This window comes from Cricetulus griseus, chromosome 4 (genome assembly GCF_003668045.3).
Source record: "Cricetulus griseus strain 17A/GY chromosome 4, alternate assembly CriGri-PICRH-1.0, whole genome shotgun sequence".
NCBI lineage: Eukaryota > Metazoa > Chordata > Mammalia > Rodentia > Cricetidae > Cricetulus > Cricetulus griseus.
The window spans coordinates 156,522,286-156,546,654 of NC_048597.1; the positions used below are offsets into that span (position 1 = coordinate 156,522,286).

Here is a 24,369-nt window from a genome sequence, read left to right on the forward strand (position 1 = left end):
ATTTCAAAGTACCCCCAAATAAAAAGGAAGAGTCAAATGAACCCCCATGTACCTATCATCCAGCTTCAACAACCACCAACTCCCCGGGAGAGAGCAGTACTTTAAAAGAAAAACAAGAACAAAAACAAAAACCTAGTATTCTCTTTACACTGAATGTGCACAGCTGTATGACATTAAAGTAAGGGCATTGTGGGAGGCCCTTTCACACCACTACCTTTAGCTTGCTTCTGTAGGTAGGCTTTGGAAGGCATCCACTGCAGGTTCTGACATTTTCTCATCCTAGGATAACAAAGGATAAAGCATAAAACACATCACATTTAGAAGAGAAGAAATAAAATAAATGATCACTCGTCTGCAGAAAACAATGAGTCACCATTCAGATTGACTTGCCAGAATAAGGATTTCTTATTCCTCGGGTTAATCTGAACCTTTAAAATCCTTGGGTCAGCAATTTTACCTACCTTTAGGATCTAAAAGGAGCAAATGTCATGTTATCTTTGAAATGGGATTCACATTTCTTGTAACTCAATATTGACTTGTACCCTACATAGGTTATCACTGACTCCCTCCCCCTTCCTCTCCTGCCTGTCTCCTGTCCTTTCTGTTTTGTTCTGAGACAGGATTCCATATATCCTAGGTTACACTACGTAGCAGAGGATGACCCTGAAATCTTGATCGATCCTCTTGCCTCTGCCTCTCATGTGCTAGCATCAGAGTGTACACCAACATGATGACCAGTAGTTCTTACAGTCAAGTAATAGTCACTGCTTTCTCATGGGATTTAATATTCATGTTGACAAGCGGCAACGAAAAATCACCAAGTCCTTTGCTCTTACAAAATGACAGCTGCATCTCATGGCTTTGATGTATTCCACCCTTTCCTTTAAATTTAAACCTAACTTGAAGACTCCACCTGCACTAAATCCATCCTCAGCTCTCTACAACTCAATATACTCCTGGCCCCAAACAAAGGTTCTATTTTTGGAACCGGGGAGTGAATATCAGGTCTCACATGTGTAAGGCAAGCAGTCTGTCATGAGCTACATCAAATCCATTGTCACCTGAAAATGAAATTCATGCACCTTTTTTTTTTTCTTTTTTCTTTTTTTGGTTTTTTTCAAGACAGGGTTTCTCTGAGGCTTTGGAGGCTGTCCTGGAACTAGCTCTTGTAGACTAGGCTGGTCTCCAACTCACAAAGATCCACCTGCCTCTGCTTCCCGAGTGCTAGGATTAAAGGCGTGCGCCTCCAATGCTCGGCTATTCATACACCTTTTTACATTATGTAAATTAAACAACTTCTTGCCACTAAAGTACCTAAAGACAAGATTTTTGCTTTCAGAAACCAAAACATGCAACTTTTTTTTTTTGAGATAGTCTCACTATATAATCCAAACTAACCTTGTCATAGCAATCTTCCTGACTACACCTCCTCCCAAGTGCTAGGATTACAGGCATGAACCTCCCACACAGTTTAGAATTACTTCTTATTTCCTAGAAACTGTATTCCCTGCGTAAACAACGAAGAATTTTCCAACTATATTTTATATTAATCACTTTAATGTCATTCATTTGGTAAATATCTCTTGTGCCAGGCACTGTGTAGGAGGCCCAGTTGCCAGAATTTCTGTTTACACAATTCTAATACATTTTTAAAAAACCATCCCAGATGGCAGAAAGTGTGCCCACAAACTGGCTGGAAAAGTAGACTATTTTATAAATCTGTATAAGAACCTCCATATGCTGGGCTGAGAGTATAGATCAATGATAAAGCATTGGAATGGTACATCTGTAGGCCAGTGCTCAAGCCTCAGCACTGACTGCCCCACCCACAGAAACATGTGTATAAATGAAAATATTTTGAAACAGTCAGAAAGTCAAATGTAGTGCTATGGACCTAGAATCCTGGTACTGAGAAGTGGAGGCAGGAAGATAAATTGGAGGCAGGCATGGATGCTTATAAAGACCCTAATCTCAAAATTCAAAGTAAAATTAAATATAAAATGAAACAAACAAAGAGAAAAAAAAAAAAAAAAGAGCAAGAGAGCCCAGAGATTTAGGCAAAAATGTCTCCAGTTTCCTGAATGCTATATAAAGCTAAAAATGACTCCAAGAACTGGGAAATGGCTCTGTGCGTTTAAAAATAAACAAACAATAAAACAAACAAAAAATGACGGTTATGCAAACATGAGGACCTGAATTTAAACCCTCAGCGTTCCTGTTAAAAATCTGAATGTGAAAGACAGGCATGGTGGTGCACGGCTTTAATCCCAGCACTTGGGGGGCAGAGGCAGGAGGATCAATGTGAGTTTGAGGACAGCCTGGTCTACAGAGTAAGTTCCAGGACAGCCAGGACAGGACTATACAGAGAGATCCTGTCTTGGGGGAAAAAAAAAAAAAAAAGAATCTGAATGTGACTACATGCTTGTAGTCCCACCCAGTGTTGTCTGAGGTGATTCTGGAGCTTCCTGGCTACAGGCCAAGTTCCAGGCTCAGGAAGATACCAAGAAAATACAAAAGAAGGGTGATAGAGTAGGATACACACCATACACATACACCACACACATACACCACACACACACACACACACACACACACACACACACACACACACACTCACTCACACGCCTGCGATTTTAATAATGATGATTTCAGTCAGTCAAAAAAAATCCTGTGTCACCGGGCAGTGGTGGCGCACGCCTTTAATCCCAGCACTCCTGAGGCAGAGGCAGGAGGATCTCTGTGAGTTCGAGACCAGCCTGGTCTAAAAGAGCTAGTTCCAGGACAGCCTCCAAAGCTACACAGGGAAACCCTGTCTCGGAAAAACAAACAAACAAAAAAAAAAATCCTGTGTCTAAATTTGTCAAGTTTTTTAAAATATTATTTTAGTCTCAATTTAATACTTAAAAATTTTATTTTACTATTTTATGGGCATTGGTGATTTGCCTGAATGTATGGATGTGCACCATGTGCATGTCTGGTTGCTGTGGAGATCAAAAGAGGGCATCAGATTCCCTGGAACTAGAGTTATAGAAGATTTAAGTTGTCATGTGGGTGCTGGGAAGTGAACCTGTGTCTTCTGAAGAGGAGCCAGGCTCTTAACCACTGAGCCCTCTCTCCAGCCCTATTTGTCAAGTTTTAAGAAACTGGCCAAAGTTACCCTGACTGATATGGTAGTCACTAGTCGAATGCAGGCATTTAAAGTTAAAATAATTAAAATTAAAATTTTGTTTTTGATTGTTTTACAAGATATAGTTTCTCTGTGTAACAGTTCTGACTGTCCTCGAACTGATAAGTAGAGATCTACCTGTCTCCAAGTGCTGGGGTTTAAGGTGTGTGCCGCCCCCGCCGCCGCCACCACCAGGCTTTTAAAAACAAGTGTTTGAAATGTAGCTCTTCAGTCATACTAACCACATGCCAAGTACTCAATGGCCCCTTGTAGTTATTGACTGCCATACTGAACTGAGTACAAAAAGAATGTTTTCATTGCTGAGATTGTTCTATTAGATGGTGTTGCCACAAAATACTTACTTAGCTTAAACCTCATCACATCACAAAACGCAACTCTGCAACTACTCTAGAAACCCAAGCAGATTGGTGCAACCACACCAGGTTTTCTGAAGCATCCTTGTGACAAACCAGGGATGAATAGAAATCTGTGTGACCATGAGGTCATCACCTCAGAGTAAGACTCACTCACTTGCAGCATTGCTTCTTTATATTGCGGCCACCAAATTTGGGCTTGTCCAAGCAATTAGTGCAAACACCACAGTCCTCAGGCACCTGGCAGCCGGGGCACTGGCCACACCGCCTCGATCGCCGCCCTTTCTTGACTGGAGGCTCCTGAGGAGCCTTGTTTCTGGTGACAGGCTTAATTGGTTTGATGGGTGGAGCAAGAGGTTCAGCATCTTCTGAGCCAGCAATTGATGACTTATCTGTTAAAGAAATGTGTCTTTAGTTTCAAGGGAATGTCTAGTTCCTTCTTGAAAGATTCTCAAAGTCCCTTTTTGTCTTTAGATACCTTAAACCTCATTTGAATTGCTAGTCAAAATAGAAGAATTTGTAATATATCCATACACAGAACTCAGGTGTTTAAAATAATTATCTAAATGTTTTTTTTTAAATGCCTACTCCTTACAGCTTGGTGAAAGCAAAAATCCAAATACAGGAAACAAAACAATCTAACTGAAAATCAAGAATAAGCTGAACATGTCTAAGAATTCTTTCTAGATGACTAACTGTTAAGAGTAGGTACCCAGCATTTTGGAGGTATATGGTAGACAAGTCTGTGGATTCACATTTTCTTGATAACAGCTGATGAGTGGGGGCCCAGCCTACTATGGGTGATACCATCCCTGGGCACAGTACTGAGTTGTCTAAGAAAACAAGTCTAACAAGCCATGAGGACAAGCCAGTAAGCAGCGCTCCTCCAAGGTCTCTGCTTCAGTTCCTGCCTCCAGGCTCCTGCCTGAGTTCCTGCCTGATGGAGTGTAACTTGAGAGTTGTAAGAGAAAATAAACCCTTTCCTTCCCAGTTGCTTTGACCCTCGTATTTTATCACAACAGTTGAAACCCTAATTAATTCAATGCCTAACAGACCTCTAATTCCAGAAAGTATAAATAACTAAGGGATCCAGCTGTTGTGCTCTGAAAACCACTGATTCAAAGAGGTCACATTCATCACAGCTGCTTCCAGGCAGGTTCGTAGTGTAGCTGAGACACTAACCTTGCTTTTGAGACATGAGACCCCTTTGACAGCTCTGCCAAAACTTTCTTCTACTGTAAGGCAGTCTAGGCAGGTTCTACCTGTTTTCTTTCTTCCCTTTCGGGAGTTAAACTTGCATCACATTCTGATGGCTTACCAGTCTTCCCAGGGTACTTCACCTTTTCTTTCTGAGGCATTCCCTCTAACAAAATCTTCAAATATCTAATCCCCTCCAGCTATCTGGTTTTCTTTTCTGTTTTTTAAATCCAGTCTAATGAACTATGAAGAGTCTATTGGCATCTGCAGAATGAAAGCAAGTCAACAGGTCTACTCACAATTCCAAGGTCTATTTCCTTGACTTACCATCATTTCCCATGGAAGACAAAATTTTTTCTCGTTCTTCCCATGGTAAGGCACTCAAGGTGGGCATGTCATCAGGAAACACAGCTCGTTTTCGGCCAAGGGCAACAGCAGCTCTTCTGCAGACATGTTTAATCCGGGGTCCTCGTACAGAGGTCTCTGATGAATCACTTTCTTGACCCTGAACATGAGATAAGCAACAAATAAAGACTACTGTGCTTGCTGTGAATGCAATTAAATGAAGCCAAGTATATCTGGCTAACTTATTATGATCTATCATCAAAGCATACAACTCTAGCTAGCTATTCCTAGCCAGTAAGCCAATATATGAAATCAACTACTTCTGCATCCTAAAATTAGCAGTCATCTCTACCTATACTCTCCCCTCCATGTTATTTTAGAATGCAATTTTCTCCTTCTCAAAAATGCTACTGGTCCTTGAAAGACCATTGCATCTACCACCACCTCTACCATATGTCTCCTAGCAACTCAAACATTTAGCCTAAGACTTGCCCCAAGAAGGGCTCAGTAAACTTGGTTTTAACAGTAAGGTGGGAAAGAGTACCTGTGCTTTGGGCTGGTCAGTTTGCTTGAGACTCTTACTCTTCTCAATCTTGCAGAGCTGGGCTTTGGCCTTTTTTAGGAGGCTGGCAACCCTCTTGTCAGTCATTGGAAGCTTGTCTGCCTGAGCCAACATGGAGCCTATGGAGGAAGTGGAATGTTTAACAGTGCTGGATGAAGGAGTGGGAAGGCAGAGGGTTTTCTCCTTCTCCAGGGATGGGGCAGGTGGGCCGAGGTCCAAGTTGTTTTTTTCCAGATTTCCTCTCCCTTTCTTTATAAGTATTTTGGTTTTGACAGCTGTTGTATCCCCAAGAGTCACAGAAGCAATATCGGTCCCAGAATCAAGTGATGAAGACTTCTTCCGCCCCGCTGCTTTTTTGGCAGAAGATGAAGTGCCAACATCTTCTCCAGCAACCTTCTCTTTGGAAACCCGACCCACAGGATACAAAGCAGAGCTACTCTGAATTTCTGAGCCCTTCTTCCTTTTCTCTTTCCGTGACTCCCGTTTATTCTCCTTCTCTCTCTCCCGGTCTCGCTCTCTACTCTTGTCAGCATCCCGATCTTTGGACAGCTCCTCTGGGGCCTTGTCTCTGTTTCTCCCCTTCTCAGTCTGAGAGCCTGGGGTGAACCATGGGAAGAGAGTAGGGCTGTCTGATGAAAATGGCTCTGCTGGAGCACTAGTCTGCTTCCTTGGTCTCTGATTTTTCTCTGTAGATTCCCCAGACTGAGTTAGGGAATGAGAAGGAAAAGTAAAAGTTGGGTTTAAGGCACTAGCGGCAAGAGGACTAACAGGAATGCTTAATGAGGAGGAGACAGAAGACGGGGGAGTGAGAGGTGGCAGCTCAGAAGTGCTAAGCCTTCCACTTCTTGTCCTCATGGAGTGAGAGGGTGATCTCGGTTCAGACCGAATCGGACTAAACACTTTCCTTTTCCTTTTTCTATTAGATACTCCGGAAGAGGATGTTCCAGTAGAAGTTCGATTACTAGGCAAGGTCACAGACTCGAATATTCTAGAGTGTGCCTCACTTGGAGTAAATCTTGGAGCTCTTAGAATGGGGCTCCTTTTGTGGATATCAAACCTTGTTCCAGAATGGAGTGGTGAAAACAACCGGGCTGAAGCAGCAGTACCAGACGCAGAAAAGCCAGAAGCAAAGCCAACATCCTCGGGAGTTAGTGGAGGGGGTCGGAAATTATCAAATATTGGTTTTCGAATCAGACCTTCTTTGGCATACTTTGCTGAGGAAAAGTACTGTGGCTCTGACCTCGAATGCTTTAAAGAAGTCCACCTAAATGTTGGCTCTCGTAAAATAGATTTCCGCTTCCCTTGCATGGGAGCAGCAGGAGGCAAAAACGGTGATGCTAAGGGGATGGTGGGAGGCATAAGCCAAGGTGTGTGGTCAGAGATACTGGAGGCTGGCTGCAGTGGAGGGGGAGGAGTGAGGAGAGGTGGAGGTGGTGAGGAGGAGGTCTGCTGCTGTGGGGCACTTTGTAGAGTTGGTAATTTTTTAGTTGTTCTCGATCCAAAGCTTCTCTCTGACATCGAATACCGTCTGCTTCTCCTGTCATTACTCTCATTTTCTGGGGACTGGGAAATAGGCAGTGGGGTATGAACTTCGGGGGTGTTACTCCGCTCTTCAGGAAGTGCCTGGATCTCCTCAGAGGCCTGAGAATCTGAGGTGGTATCGATACTGGGACTGCTAGATCGGGAGGAGTCCGAAGACATCTGAGAGGAGTGCTGGGAAGCTGCACTGGACTTTTCAGAAGATCCACAGGATGTGGCACTGAATCGACTGTTTGGTGTGGATTCTAGTCGAGCAATTTTAATTGGAGGGTCATAATCCTCATCCTCTATGAACCGTCGGGGGGTTTTGATGATCCTCGAGGAGATGGCGCTGACCACAGGCATGATGAACTGCCGGATATTTTTGACCTGTGTCTTCACCTTCCTCCCTTGCAGCTGTGCTGCTTCTTTCTCGATTTTCTTCTGTGCCCCCTTCTTTGCCCTCTGCAGGAGCTGCTTAGCAATTGTTGCATCAGTCCTTTTAGAAGAAGGAATAATCCTGACCGGTTTAATCCTTCGAGGGCTCTGTCTGACCGATGTCTTGTCTTCTTTTGTGAGTGGGGGTGTTCCTTCCTTGTCTTTCCGGACCTTCTGGGGCTTTTCCAGTTCAGAGTTAATGAGGAGACCTGAAGGGGTCTTTATCCGTTCTGTGGATGGTGGCCTTCCTCGACGTCTTACAATCTGTACACCCTTCCTTCCTATTTGGAGTTTCCCTGTCTTAAACTTAGACTTGAGAGGAGAGAGTTTACCTGCTCTTAATTTTTTAATCTTTGTGGCTTGCTGGAACATAGCAGAAGGGGTCCGTTTAATTTTTTTCAGACTATCTTCTTTGCTTCCTTTTGTTAACTCTGAAATGTCCTTTCCATGTGTGATTTTGATTTTTACCCCCGGGAAGGTGGGTGGTCTTCCTCTCTTCTTTTCTATGCTTTTAGAATCTTTCTTCTTGATTTTATCTGCAGACTTGGTCTCTGATTTACTTAGAGGGGAGAACACAGGTGGATCTGGGAGGGTAGCTGCATTTCGGTCAGAGCCACTTCTAGGTCTCCCGCGAGGTTTTCGAGGACTAGTTTTAACTGTGTATAGAAATTAAACAATGAAGAGCATATATTTAGCTGCGTAGTTCAGGTCTTAGCTAGGCTGAATATAATTTAGCACAGGCCATTTTGTACTGAACTCATTGGGACTATTGAGTCAAGACTGTATCTTAATTGTGCTTAATTTCTTTTCACTGAGTATTTACCTCAAAGAAACCAAGTCAGTAACATTCCACCTGAAAAAACACTTAACTACTTTTTGTGATACAAAAATCAAAGAAAGGTTTTTAACCAAACAAGTGACCTAGAAAACAAAAGCTCCCATTCCTCGGATGAGGAGGGTTTCTCCCCCTTTTCTAAAATTGAAAAAAAAAAAAAAGTTAAAAAAAATCTGTATTACATTATCCGGCTCACCAAGAGTAACATTTAAGAGCATGTTTCTTTCAAAAGTTGAGAGTAGGTAGCATTCAGAAAGCTAACAAGTCTGAGGTCAGCCTGGGCTAAATATGCATTCCACATCAGCCTCAGACTATACAGAGAGACCTTGTCTTTAAAGAAAAAAGAAAAAAAAAAAAAGAGATCAAAATGAACACAACCTGGACCCAACCAAGACAATGACAACAACAAACAAACATTCCAATTTTTCAATGTATAATTGTGGCTTTGAATAAATTTGGACAACGATATCAACTTCCATGGGCAAAGGCTCCGTCTTGGGCAACTCAGCATCCTGCATTTTTTAATCTGTACTAGCAAAGTAAGCTAAGAAGTTTTACTTGGGAGGATATGCTCATTCATAAGACATCAGTACACTCACCAGCATGCAGCATGAGAGCTTAACAGTGGCCGGTGTCGTGAGCTTGTTAATCTATTCCTTTCTAGGACTTCTTTAACTAGTTACTCCCAAGTTACAAAAAGATTTAATCTTGATTGTTAGCAAGGTCAAATCAACAGTTTATTAAGACAGATCTTTGCTATTCTAAATAAGAAATAGGTAGGTATGATGGAGCATGCCTGTAACCACAGCACTAAGGAGGCAGAGGTAGGAGACTACCAGTAAATTCAAGGTCATCCTGATCTGCCTATGGGGTTCTAGCCAGGACCACACATTGAGATCTGGCTGCAAACAGGAATTTCCCAAATTATAAAGATGTTCAACTTGCTACTATGAAGACAGTCAATGAGGTAAGAATCGGCTATGGCAGCCAGGCATGATGGCTCACACATGTAATCCCAGTAATTGGGAAGCCAAGGAAAGATGATCACCTCACCATCAAGGTTAGCTGGGGCTACACAGTGAGCTCCATATCAACCTGAGCTACACAGTTAAAACCCTGTCTCAAAAAAAAGCCTACAGTCTTCCTTTATTCTCTCTTAGCTTCTCAGGGTCTTCTGAGACCAAAACCTCCCTCACCAGGCACCAAAAGAGATTGCAGCCTCTATGAAAATTTGTGCTATGGAGTTGCTTCCCAACACAACAGAAATCAATGAAGTCTTATGGGTGAACTTTATAACTTAAACACAAATGCATTCCTCACCAAGCAGGAGAGTATAGTTTACAACTTAATCATCAATATATACTAGCAAAAGTGATGGACTGTAAGACAGCAGATAACAATTCATTTCAGTAACACATATCCAGATGATTTAAAACAACAATGTTCAATGTAAATTGATAGCCAAGAAAAAATTCCCTAAGAAACCACTGTGAAGGAGCTGTGAATTAACTAAGAACACAGACTTGACTCCCCAGCACTGTGGACCATTTGACAGTTCTGAAAACCTCTACCATATCCTTTTCAAAAGAAGTTTTCATAGACAAGTAGAAAACACAGAGCAGAGAAGGGTTCTAACTCAGCTACTAACTTCTTACACTCAAGGCCACACACCGGCTCCATCTAATTGCTTATGCCACCCCACCCCCTCATTTTTATCAACTGTTAATGAAAAACTAGAGCAGAAGATTCAAGATTTCATCACCACTTAAAAGAAAACGCTGCTGCTGTCTAAATAGCAGATCCTAAGCCACTGGTACCAGTCACTAGATAGCAATACCACCTTTGGGGAAACAAAAGTCATCAGCTTGGGTGTCTAATTAGATTATATAATATACAATGACTCTTTAAATGATACACAAATGGCAGCAGCCATCACAAATTAAACAGAGTAAAAATATCTAACAACAGAATATTTAACTGGTCTATTTATCCACATAAACAAAACCATACAAGGAGTCAGGAGTTGACAAAATGAGGAATGTATTTCCCATTAAAAGACTCTCAGCCTTTCCTCCAGACAACGGAACTATCCAAGCTACTAAAGGTAAAGTCCACTGACCATCTTCGAAAACTGTGGATCTAGAATTTTGTTGAGAACATTATTGAATGCTAATAAATGGAAACACCCACGTAATTTTCAGTTTCTTTATTTTAGTACAGCCTTTTAAGGATTAGGTAAAATGGTGTCATATAGCACAAACATGTTGTTTCTTTGACAATAGTACACTAAATTTCATCTACAAAAAAATAAGGGCCAATTTCTGCCCCCCCCCCAGCATAAATACTACCATAGAATAGAAAATGATAAATTTGACCAGGTTTCCCAAAATTGTTCTCTGGAAACCTACCTCCCATGCCCAGAAAAATACAGTGAAGAATTAACAAGCATAGCCAGCAACAACCATCCCACACAATCTAGTTCCTAAGTCACTTCCTAGTCCTGGGAGAACAGGTCATCTTTTACTTGCAAAAAGGCAGGAAGAAGCCACACTCTCCCAGCAAACAGAATGTAGATCTACAGCACATGCTTCATTGGCCATACCTGAAGGAGACCTTGTGGGGCTTCGCACTCTGACTTCTTCATCTGAGCCAAAACCTAAGAACTGCTCATCCTACAACAAAGGAAAATTATTTTAAAATCAGAAGCAAAAACATAAACGTGAATAAATCCAAAAGAAATGCCCAGATGAAACAAATGCATTGGAAAATTAGCCTCTACATATGAGTCATCATTATCCAGATGGATTCTGCAAAACAACTAAGACTCAAAGCATGGACCCAGTCATACTTTCATTAGACATAATAGCTGTGTAGTAACTGAACAGTGCACTGAAAGTTCACCTTTGGTGAACAGCAGATAAGAGATAGTCTAAATTTCTAACTACAGATACAACCCCAAACCATTAGGATAACTCAAATAACACAAATAAGCAAATCAGGATGTTAAAAATACACAGCCACAGATTAAGCAGTGCTTAAGTCTACAAACATATAAAGAATAACATAAAGCATGTAATGATCTCTTGCATGTGTTAAACTGCATGTAATATGCTACTAAATATTATAGACTATCAGTACCACAACCGTCAGTCCTTAACTCAGGAACTGTTATTTAGACGTGACTCTGTACATCTGAGCTCAGAGTCTCGACATGCACTTTAATAGCATCACCTTAAAATGCCCTGTAATAAGAGACTTAATGGGGGGCAGCAGTGCTGGCAACTGGGATCATAAACTGACCACACACAGTGACCCCACCTCTTCATCATTCATGGAAACATCTGATTTCCAATTATGCTTGGAAAAGACAAAAAAAAAAAAAAAAAAAGCAAAAGCACTCCTTACTTCTAACTTTAGCCTGCCCTTGAAAAATACTAAGGATCACTTAGCCTACTTTGGATAAGTTCTCAAGAAGAAGTCTACTGAAACATATCGACTAGCACAAATTTATTGATTCAGAAAAAGTTCTTTCTAGGAGGGAGGGGGAGGGGAAGAGAGAGGGAGGGAAGGAGAAAGGGAGAGAGAATGAGGATGAAATGCAGACTTGCTAGAGTCTGGTAAATCCTGAACTGTGTCCCGACAGTTGAAGTCCCCAGACTCTTCTCCAGTGGACAGCACCAGTGGATGACATCAGTACACTCCCACTGAAGAGCTCTTTCCTCAGTTTAACACTAGAGCCAGGTGTTAAAAAGGTTCTTAACCACTTATCACCCAGGAAAATATTAACAAGTAAATGAAACTTTTTAGACAAATTAGCAATTCAACTCTTGAACTTGAAGACTTTTAGGCAGAATTTATTTATTTTTATTTATGCATTGCTCCAAGACTAAGACTAAAAAGCATTTAAGGAGCCGGAGAGATAACCCAGCTGTTTAACAGCACTGGCTGCTCTTCCGGAAGACTTGGGTTTGACTCTTAGCACCCACATGGTGACTCACAGCCATCCCTAACTCTAGTTCCAGGGGATCTGATACTTTCTTCTGGCCTCTGAAAGCACCAGGCAGGTGCATAGTACACAAACATAAGTGAGTGCAGGCAAAGCTTTATACACACAAAATAATGAAATAAGAATTTTAAGAAAAAGACGAAATTCTCTTCAGAAAAAAATTTTAAAGTATTATTATTCCAATGTATTCAGTTTAAGGAACACATACTAGAGTCCTTTTCTTCTTAAGTTTCTTTTGCCACTAGGTTAAAAACAATTTTTCAAAATTCTCTTAGTTTAAAACAAACTTTTATTGTAAAATTATTTGTAAGAAAAATCTATGCCTTTATCTTACAATAAAACAAGCCAAACAGTGCTGGAGAGATGGTTAAGAGCACTGGCTGCTCTTGCAGAGAACTGGGGTTTGGTTCCACTCCTAGCATCCACATGGTGACTCACAACCATCCACAACTCCAGTTCCAGGGGATCCAAGCCCTCTTCTGGCCTCTAGGGCACTATATGCATATGGGATACAGCCATACATGAGGGCTAAACACACACAAAATAACTAAGTAAAAAATTTAAAAAGCCAAATAAATTTCTGTGATGATCTTCAGACTTGATGGTTCAGTATTTAAAAAGCTACCAAAAATTACAAAAGCCCAATCAAGCCAAAATGTCTCCTTTGGGGACGGGGCATCAGAGTCTCAGTACTGGCCCAGGCTGATGCTGAAGGTGTTTTTCCTCTGGCTTCCCACTCCTCGCCTACCTAGTATGGGGTTACATACAAGCTTGTGGCGGCAAGTCCAGCTCAATCTCTCCCCCCCCCATTTTTAAGACAGGGTTTCTCTTGGTAACCCTAGATGTCCTGGGACCTGCTCTATAGACCAGACTGGCCCAAAACTCAGAGATTCACCTGCCCCTGCCTCCCAAGTGCTGGAATTAAAGGTGCACTCCATCCAAAGGTGCACTGCTTAATCCAAATTTTTAAATGAGAAGTCCATATTGTCCCACTTTTAACATATGCTTTGGGCAAATTTAGTTGTTTTAAATTTTGATGTTGGGGTCTGAATCCAGAGCCTTAAACAATAACTTCATCCCCTTAGCTATATTTCCCACTTCGAAGTAAGACAAATAATAGTTTAGGAGAAAAACAAAACAAAAAAAAACAAGCAAATAAGAAAGGCAGTGGCAAACTATTTCAAACAAGGGGAGAACTTAAAAAAAAAAAATTACAAAATCTTAGAAGAGGAGGCCAGACTGTTTCATAGACTGGAACACAAGAAGGGCTGGCTTTGGGACTCAATTCTGCTACTAGGTTATGTGATCTTAGACAAGTCACATTCTATTTCTCTCTTTATTGGAGTACTGCAAGGAGGGAAGGAGACCACTTACATTAAAAAAAAAAAATCACTTAGAAAACTAAAAAGCAACATGCACATTTTAATCCCAGGGTGCTGGGATTAAAGGCCTAGTGACCAACCCAAGATCATACATACACAGCATGTTCCAGCAGGGAACCTTCAGTTATGACTGGCTGCAGTCACTTTCATACCATAACAGTAACAACAGGGAACCTTCAATTATGACTGGCTGCAGTCACTTTCATACCATAACAACAGTTACAAATGAACCTATAAATAATCGAAGGAGTCAACTAAACCATCTACAGCACAAAACTTTCTAGTCTACAACTAAAGCACCAAATGGCCATTGTCTGACCCTTGAAGCGTCTGGACAGTTTTCTCGTCTCTACATCACCCCCATCAAACAACCTGCTGATCCATGTATTTCACAGTACCTGGATACTGTCAAATACATCCCAGGATGCTACACCACTAACTGCATGAGTCTTATGCAGTGAGAACAAACAGCACAAGCAACATATACGACAAGTACTAGGTGACATATTTACAAGTTTTAAAAGAAATGAGATAAATGCCATCTTGTTCATGGTCAGCAATTCACAGCACCATCTGTATTGCCAACGTTCACAAAACTTAACTGTACAACCCCAATTGTAAAGTCCTGCTAAACACTGAGTGCCACTGAGCTGTCAGTCAAGCAGTCATTCAACTGTCAATATTTAGAATTTTCTAAAACGATAGGAAACATTTGTTCCCTCTGGTCTCAGAATAAGGCCAGAACAGGAAGAGAACCTGTAGTCAAAAAGCACTGTACTACAAGGCATGGTAGCACACCCTTTAATCCCAGCACTTGGGAGGCTCAGGCAGGGGTTGAGGCCTTCTGAGGATTGGGTTCCAGGCTAGCCAGTGCTACATAGTGAGGCCCTTCCCCCTAGAGGTTATATTTCAATTCAAGAATTTTTTTAAACATCTATTTATTATATATACAGTGTTCTGCCCATGTGTATGCCTGTATGACATAAGAGGGCACCATATCTCATTATAGATGGTTGTGAGCTACTATGTGGTTGCTGGGAATTGAACTCAGGACCTCTCGAAGAGCAGCCAGTGCTCTTAACCAATGAGTCATCTCTCCAGCACCCTCAAGAAAGGTTTTGTTGTTGTTTTGCATTTAAGATATAGGCTGATTTTTTTTTTTTTTTTGAGACAGGGTTTCTTGTGGCTTTGGAGGCTGTCCTCTGCCTCCAGGGTGCTGGGATTAAAGGCACAAGCCACTAACACCTGGCTAGGCTGATTTTTTATCATGTTTCAAAATAAAAGCTCACTCTTCAAAGATCCAAACAACCTGGCTAAAACAAAAGCTGTCATTGCTTTTGTTTTGTTCCAACCCTGAACTTCCAATTTTATGCTAAGATTCCTAAATAAGCACATTAAACAAATACCCCCTCCCCCCCCAAAAAAAAACCCAAGGGAGGTACTGCACTGCCATCTCAACTGGCTTCTCATCTGGCTCCATTGCTCACTTTACTCAGGTATGACCTCAGGACAATGTAAAGAGGTCCTAGCTTCCAATAGGTCCAGACTTGCTGAAAGACCAAAAGATGAAGGCACTGTGCACACTGGTGCAGCATGTGCACACATACACACGCACACACCAAAAGCCCAGCTAAAGAGAGAGTGAGACACATAGCCAAGGAGTCCGAGGTCCACACTGTACACATACTTTTCTTTTTCTATTTCATTTCTTTCTATGTTTTGTTTTGAGATAGAGTCTCACTATATAGACCAGACTGGTCTCAAACTCAGGGAGATCTAGGACTAAAAGTGTGTGGCACCATGCCTGGCCCAACACACACACTATTCCCCTCATAACGCCTTCTCTGAGGAGCATAGCAATCCTAGACACGGTATAAGCACGAGCTATTGTGGTCAGTGATGTTCTTGGAGACTGGGCCGCTAAGATTTCAACATTTTCTTAACTCCAAGACAGAAAGACATCCTAGCCAAGTTGAACTCTATAAATACTGTTAAATCATATTTATTGTCTAGTGATTTATGGTAAATTAAGCTATCCAATGTCACCCCTTAAGTGAACCATAATTATAAAAATAATTAACACAGAATTTACTGCTTTTTGCCATAACTCTAGGGCAGCTAGCTGGGAACTTCCAAGACACTTTTACTACTAAACTCCCTGACTCATAAAATATTGTAGCATTTCAAATTTTTATTTGCTGGGCACAGTGGCAAATGTCTTTAATCCCAGCACCCAACATAAAGAGATAAATTTGAGGCCAGTCTGATCTACATAGGGAGTTCCAGGCCAGCCAGGGTTACTTAGTGAGGTCCAATCTTAAAAAAGAGGGCTGGGCGTTTGTGGCGCACGCCTTTAATCCCAGCACTCAGGAGCAGAGGCAGGTGGATCTCTGTGAATTCGAGGCCAGCCTGGTATCCAGAGCGAGTGCTAAGATAGGCTCCAAAGCTACACAGAAAAATCCTGTCTCGAAAAACCAAAGAAGAAGAAAAAAAAAAAAAAAAGAGGGAGGGATGGAGGGAGGAGGGTGGAGGGAGGCTAGGCCTACATAGTGAGACCGCATTTCAAAAAAATTATAAAGAATAATGCTAGGCGTTGGTGGCGAATGCATTTGATCCCAGCACTTGGGAGGCAGAAGCAGGCGGATCTCTGTGAGGTTGAGGCCAGCATGGTCTCCAGAGCGAGTGCCAGGACAGCCAAGGATACACAGAGAAACCCTGTCTTGGGAAAAAAAGAATAGTCTTCCCGCAAGAGAACCTGAGCCCAATAATAATACAGATAATAATGTTACATGTAAAACTTAGTAAAGACATTTTAGGAAAATACATGAAAATCTGTGTTTCTAGAAAACACTAAGAATAAGTTTCAAACAAAGCAGTACTTCATTTCCTGGGTCTTTAAAAACCATTCACATACATGTCCCAGCCAGAGCTGTGTTCCAGATGATAAGTTGAAAAATACACAATTCCTGCTTCCAAGAAGTACCTAAGGCAAAGACAGGCAGGTGCACAACTTTATATTTCCCTCCAAAAACCATAGTTTAAATGTTACTGAGAACAAAATATGACTTAACTCATAATCCAAAATGAAAAAACATGCTTACAACTGGACCTAGCTCATTCTTCCTCTTATATTAGTATTTGGTGGATAAGAAACACTCAGCAGATTTCAAAATTCTCCAAAGCATTTCACTCCTTCACATATTATAACAAGGCACCTCAGCAGGGCTAGAGATCAGAGACTTGATCCTCTTCAACCTTCAGGCATGACACATTTCTCGTGTAGGACAGCAGCCTTCCAAATGTCGTTATTCACAGACAATACTTTCCCCCTCCCTATAGCCAACTAAAATAATTATCATCCTGTACCTTTAAAAAAATATTTTTATTTTACACTTTACATGGGTGTCAGGTCCCTTGGAAAGGGCGTCACAGACAGTTGTGAGCCACCATGTGGGTGCTGGAAGTTGAACCAAGGTCCTCTGGAAGAGCAAGTCAGTTCTCTTAACTGCTGGGCCATTTCTCCAGTCGCTGTAACTTTATGCTTCCAAATGTACAACAATCCAAAGAAAAAAAAACACCACCTACTTAGAATTATTTTTTAAAGGTTTTATTTATTAATTATGTACACAACATTCTGCTTCCATGTATATCTGCACACCAGAAGAGGGCACCAGATCTCATAACGGATGGTTGTGAGCCACCATGTGGTTGCTGGGAATTGAACTCAGGACCTGTGGAAGAGCAGTCAGTGCTCTTAACCTGAGTCATCTCTCCAGGCCCTAGAATTCTTATCTCTAGAGCTAAGGTGGATCGACACCAAAGACACACTGAAAACATCTCTATTGGGATAGGTTGGAACTCAGCTGCTAGAATAACTGCCAAGCGAGCATGACCCCAGTACCATATAAAACCAGGTGTGGTTACATAACCTGTATCCTAGCTCAGCACTGAGGAAGTGGGGGCAGGAGGGTCAAAGTTCAAGGTCATCTTCATCTACTCTACATAAGACTCTAGTCTCAAAGCAACCAACCAGTGAGCCTACCATACAAACAAAACACCTATAGCACTACTCATAATACCTCAATTATGGAATCAACCTAGGTATCACCATCATCGTCATCACCACCACCAACAACAACAACACAATACATCTCTATTAAACAAGCGCTATCAGCCCTGGCCAGAGATGGACAAGGTCTATCATGAACCTCCATTGCTGTTCTTTCCTGGGCACCTCACTTAACTAAGTGCTATGCAACCCACACATGTCCTTTAGCAACCATAGTTCAGTATTCTGTCTCTAAAATTCCTCCAATTACAAAATTAACTTCACTGAATGAATGAGAAAAACATCAGTGAACATGGAATCAAAATCATCCCTTGGAACTGGAAAAAAGGCTTGGAGGTTGAGAGCATGTAATCTCTTCCCAAGGATTTGAGATCAATTCCCAGGACCTATATCAAGGCAATTCACAACTGCCTATGACTCCAGCCTCGGGGTTATCAATGTCACTAGCCTCTGTGGGCACCTGCACTCACACACACACCCCTGTCCCACTTGCACATAATTAAAAAATAAAACACCACACCCTAAGTCTTTAGGGGCTGGAGAAATGGTTCAGTGGTTTAAGAGCATTGGCTGCTCTTCCAGAGGACCCAGGTTCAATTCCTAGCACCCGCATGGCAGCTCACATCTGTCTGTAATTCCAGTTCCAGGGGACTGGACATCCATGGCAAAACACTAATGCACATAAAATAAAGATAAATAAACTTAAGAAAAAACAGCAATTAAAAAAAATAAAATATTTTCAAAAGATACACTCATTTTTGTGAAATACTTTTTCAGGCTCCTAGGTTGGCATCGTTAAACATGGTTCAATCTGATGAGGGGGCCACAAGAGAACTAAGAGACTAAAACACCCAGGAGGCAAGCTGCACGTAAATCTTGGCAGCTATTTTTTATAAAGAGTAACACCTCCCCTGTGGGAATTTATTCCAGTTAGCTATCACTTCTGTTGGCACAATTCCCTTGAATCTCCTGCTACTTGCTCTAAAATACCAAGGCTCTATGTTGTATTTTAAAGACTCACACCCATAATTAGTAGTATCTAATTAGATGGCATTTTCCCCCCAAAATGAGGCCTTTGCTATGTAAGCCAGATTGGCCTCAAACTCATTATCCTTCTACTTCAGCTTAAAAAGTGCTAGGATTTGCTAGGATTACAGGTAGGTGCCACCAAGCCTGGTTAGCAGAGGGATTTTATTTTTTTAAATCTGGGATGATGGCTTAGCAGGTAAAGATATTTACTGCCAAGTTTGGTGTCCTCGGTTTGATTCTCAGGACTCACATGGTGAAATGAGAGAACCAACTCCTGGAAAGCTCTCCTCTCATCAACAGATCAATCCATCCAACCACCCTCTATCTATCTATCTATCTATCTATCTATCTATCTATCTATCTATCTATCTATCTAATCTATCCATCCATCCAACCACTCACCCACAAAGATATCACATACATATACACAATAAATGTTTTTTTAAAAAAAAAAATCCATAGGGACCAGGGCTGAAGACTGTATAGCTCAGTGGTACAGCATATACTTAGCATATACCACGCTCTAGGTTTTTTTTTTTTTTTTTTTTGAGACAGGGTTTCTCTGTGTAGCTTTTGGAGCCTATCCTGGAACTAGCCCTTGTAGATCAGGCTGGCCTCGAACTCACAGAAATCCACCTGCCTCTGCCTCCCGAGTGCTGGGATTAAAGGTGTGTGCTCCAACGCCCGGCCATGCTCTAGGTTTAATCTCCAACAAGAAAGAAAGAAAGAAAGAAGGGAGGGAGAGGGAGGGAGGGGAGGGAGGGAGGGAGGGAGGGAGGGAAGGAAACACAAAAAGAAACAAAGAAACAAAGAAAGAAACAATACATGAAATGCATAGGGACTGAATTAGGCCATAATGAGATACCAGTTTACAGCTGTTAGAGGAGCTAGTATTGAGGGCAAATGATAGCCAGGGTTGGTGAAAATGACAGAAAACTGACCGTGTGTGCACTATCGGTGGGAATGTAAACTAGAACAGCTATTTTAAAAAAATAGTATAGCTGTTCTTCAGAAGACTAAAATCTAACCATATATATAATCCTAGATTATGAAAGCATAGCAGAGGAACTGAGTTGGTATGCTGAAAAAGTGTGTGCCCTCCAGGTCCTAAGAAAAAAATGGGGCGCATATCCATAATGGGACACTATTCTGCCTTAAAAAGTAGGAAATTTGGCTGTTCTCGATGACATCACAGAGCAAGCCACACAGAAACTTAAGTACTCTGAGAACTCACTTACTCGTGGCATCTAAAGGGAGAGCAGAAAAGTGATCAGAAGCTTGCAGGGCCAAAGGTTGACCAAGAGACACACAAGATTGCAGCTCTAATGGAAGAATGTGTTTGGTGATCTACAGTGCTGAAAGGTAGCCATAGGTGATAATGGATGATGTATTTAAAAATTGCCAAGCTGGGTGTTGGTGGCGCACGCCTTTAATCCCAGCACTTAGGAGGCAGAGGCAGGTGGATCTCTGTGAGTTCGAGACCAGTCTGGTCTACAAGAGCTAGTTCCAGGACAGCCTCCAAAGCCACAGAGAAACCCTGTCACGAAAAACAAAAAACAAACAAAATTGCCAAAAGGGGACCAAATGGAGCTGGAGAGATGGTGCAGCAGTTAAGAGCACTGGCTGCTTTTGAACAGGACCCAAGTTCAATTCTCAGCACCCCTATGGCAGCTCACAACCATCTGTAACTCCAGTACCAGGGAATCTAATTCCCTCTTCTGGCCTCCACAGGCACCAAGCATACAGGTGGTGCACATAGATACATGTAGGCAAAACACCCACCACACCCACACCCACACACACACACACCCAAATTGATTTAAAGACACCAATAGTCTTTAATGCTGATGCTACAAAAGTTGAGAAGTAATGAACTCTTTCACACACAAATACATTTGTAATCCCAGTACCAAGTAGAGACAGGGATCCATCCTTGAGGCTCACTGTCTAGTCAGTCTAGCCCAATCAATCAGTTCCAGACCAATGAGAGACCAGTCTCAGAGGAGAAATATGATGTTTATGATGAGGACACTGGAAGTTGTCCTCTAGTCTATAAGCACACGTGCTTTCGGGAGGCTGAGGCTGGCTGTAGTAGAGTACTTGCCATAAATAAGGAACAACGTCCTGGATCAATTTCCAGAATTGCCAAAAAAGTGTAATGCCAGGAGCCTGTTTGTGATTGCAGTACTCAGAAGGGGGGTGAGGGAGGTCACTCTAAGTTCAAGGCCAGTCTGATCTACACAGTGAGACTACATCTCACAAACCTCAAATAAATAAATAAATGCAGGCTGGGAGACAAACTAAACCAATTCATTCATTAATTAATATGAGTGGAGTCGGCAGTGGTGGCGCACACCTTTAGTCCCAGCACTTGGGAGGCAGAGGCAGGTGGATCTCTGTGAGTTCAAGGCCACCTGATCTACAGAGTTCTAGGACAGGCTCCAAAGCTACACAGAGAAACTCCTGTCTCAGGAAAAAAGGGGGTGGGGGAGGAAGGAAGGAAGGAAGGAAGGAAGGAAGGAAGGAAGGAAGGAAGGAAGGAAGGAAGGAAGGAAGGAAGGAAAGAAGGAAGGAAGGAGAGTGGGTACCTGAAGAAGAGATGGCTCAGAAGAGTACTTGTGGCTCCTGCAGAAGACTGGGGGTCAATTCCCAGCACCCACATGATGACTCACAACTGACTATAACTCCTGCTGTAGGGGATCTGACGTGTTCTTCTGGCCTCTGGAGGCTCCTGCACACAAGTGGCGCACAAACTCACTCACACACACACACACACACACACACACACACACACACACACACACACAATCTTTAAAAACTACATGCAGGTAAAGGGATGAGCTGAGATAAAAGACATCTTTAAGCAGAGTATGGTGTGGTAGCACAGAATTTGGGAGGCTAAAATAGATACCTAGTTTGAAGTTAGCCTCTACAGCTATGCAATACGACCCAGTATCAAGAGGGAGGAGGGAGAACAGCTAAGTTCAGTAACAGGAAATAGTACACAAGGAACCTGCTAGAGGGAACGCTGCATAAAGTCAGGCAAGACAAAGGGCCACACAGGATGAAATCAACTCATCTCTGAATGACAATAAAGCTTGAGAATGGAACCAAGTGGGCCGGAGGCTGAGTGAGTAACATACAAAAGCACAGAGGCAGCCGGGCACTGGTGGTGAACGCCTTTAATCCCAGCACTCGGGAGACAAAGGCAGGCGATCTCTGTGAGTTCGAGGTCAGCCTGGTCTCCAGAGCAAGTGCCAGGATAGGCTCCAAAGCTACACAGAGAAACCCTGTCTCGAAGAAAAAAAAAAAAAAAAAAAGCACAGAGGCACATCCAATCAGAAAAGAGGCAAAAAATACTGAAGGTGGGGAGGTAGGAGGCAGATCACAGAAGGCCTTCAATGCTTAAAAACTATCTTCTAGCACATATGGACCTCATCCTAAAGGCTCTATGGGGTCAGTGATTCTCTGGCACACACCTGAAATCCCAGCACTGTGAAATCTCAACATTTTGGCAAGAACTCAAGAGTCTGAGGCCAGCCTGAGCTACCAAGGGAGACCCTGTCTCAACAAACCCAATCACTGTGACTGAATGGCGAAGTAGAGATTGTTTCTTCCTTCCTGTATCTGTCTGTAACTTTGTATTAAAACACAGATGAAAGAATCCTTGTCAACATCTCAGTTTTTAAACAAACCAGACAGAAAAGCACTCTTTCTATAGTTTAAACCATTTGTTCCACCTAAGCCTATGAGTGACATTTGGACTACATGCACAAGTAACACACACACATTCTCTGACGACATAAACTGCACAGAAATCCTTTCTGGACACTTTTAGACACTGTGGTAGTTTGAGTAAGAATGGTCCCGTAGGCTTGCATGCTAAGTCACCAGGAAGTGACACTCTTTGAGAAGGATTAGGAGGTGTGGCCCTGTTTCTCTTGGCCTGCAGACAGGCTATTGATCCTACACTCTGAGTGCTGACATGCTCCCACCATGCTCTCTGTCATAATGAGAATGGACCAACTCTCTGAAACTGTAAGCAAGCCCCAAATAAATGTTCTTTTATAAGAGCTGTCTCCGTCATGGTGTCTCTTCACAGCAATCGAAAAGTGACTAAGACAGAGACAAAGTGGCAAATAGGCTGCCTACCTTCTGATACAACTAAACAGAGACCAAGTGAAAGTACCTCCATCTGGCCATCCTAGCTTATATTATTTTTTTAACTTTTTTTTTTTTTTAAATCTCATGTAGCTGATGAGTTCTAGGTTGGCCTGGAACCCAAGATCTTCCGCTGTAGGTGTACACAACCATAAATGGTCTCTGAGATTGTTAACAGAGCCAGAGAAAGTGACTACAGTAGCAAAGGGAATTGAGCAAAAAGGACAGATTCACAAATATTTTAGTATTTATTTTTATTTTATTTTAAAATGTTTATGTATGTGTCTAAGGGGTACCTACAGAGACTAGAAGAGGGCATCAGATCCCATAGAGCTAGAGTTACAGGTGGTTGTGAGCCATGAGACATGGGTGCTGGGAACAGAACTCTTAAGTAGTATTGCTCTGAGTCACTGAGTCTCTACAGCACTGGCATGCGGTATTGATATGCAGTTTTGATACAGAGGTTGCTAAGGGAGGAGAAAGGACTACAGCTTAGGCTGGCTGGTTTGTGGGGTATTCACAGGAAAGAGACTGGAAAAAAGGGAGAGCAGCCAGCAGCCATAATTCAACTGTGATCAGCATTCACTCACTTGGTAAGTGGTTACTGAGTACTGCCAGGTACTGTTTGACCCAGAAGATTCATAAATGTTGTTCCAGTTTGCTTCTCTTTGCTCTGACAAAACACTAACCAAAACAACTTGGGGAAGGAAGAGTTTATCTGGCTTACAGGTTACAGCCCGCCATCGCCGGGCGGTGGTGGCGCATACCTTTAATCCCAGCACTCAGGAGGCAGAGGTAGGTGGATCTCTGTGAGTTCGAGACCAGCCTGGTCTACAAGAGCTAGTTCCAGGACAACATCCAAAGCCACAGGGAAACCCTGTCCCGAAAAAACAAAACAAAACAAAAAACCACCCATACAGCCTGCCATCAAGAGAAGCTGAGGCAGGAACTGAGACCATGGAGGTGAGATACTCGCTAGCTTACTCAACCACTTATATAGTCCAAGCCCACTTGCTTAGTGTAGCAGTGCCCACAGTGGTCTAGACCCTCTTATGTCATTTGGCAATTAAGAAAATGGCCCACAGACCCTGCCTACAGGTCAATCTGATGGAGGCTCTTCCTCAGTTGGAATTTCCTTCTTCCAGGTGAGTAGTTTGTTGTCAAGTTGACAAAACCTAACTACTACAGATGGGGAATGACCTAGTTTGCTTGCTATTGCTGTAACAAACACCTAAATCAAAACAACTTGGGGAGGAAAGGGTTTATTTGGCTTAAATTACCCTACTA

General features: G+C 42.2%; 1 protein-coding gene across 6 annotated transcripts in view; it reads right to left on the minus strand.

Annotated features, from left to right (window-relative positions):
- Positions 1-24,369, minus strand: part of Kmt2a (lysine methyltransferase 2A) — an 84,283-nt gene that overhangs the window by 41,575 nt on the left and 18,339 nt on the right. For 5 of the 6 annotated variants that reach the window (XM_035443626.1, XM_027411979.2, XM_027411980.2 and 2 more), the window contains exons 2-6: positions 11,038-11,107; positions 5,627-8,256; positions 5,065-5,242; positions 3,698-3,932; positions 215-279 (exon numbers count right to left, since the gene is read on the minus strand). In XM_035443626.1, the coding sequence (XP_035299517.1) occupies positions 215-279; positions 3,698-3,932; positions 5,065-5,242; positions 5,627-8,256; positions 11,038-11,107 (3,178 nt within the window). The remainder of the gene's footprint in view (positions 1-214; positions 280-3,697; positions 3,933-5,064; positions 5,243-5,626; positions 8,257-11,037; positions 11,108-24,369) is intronic. The other variant, XM_027411982.2, reaches the window with a different exon arrangement.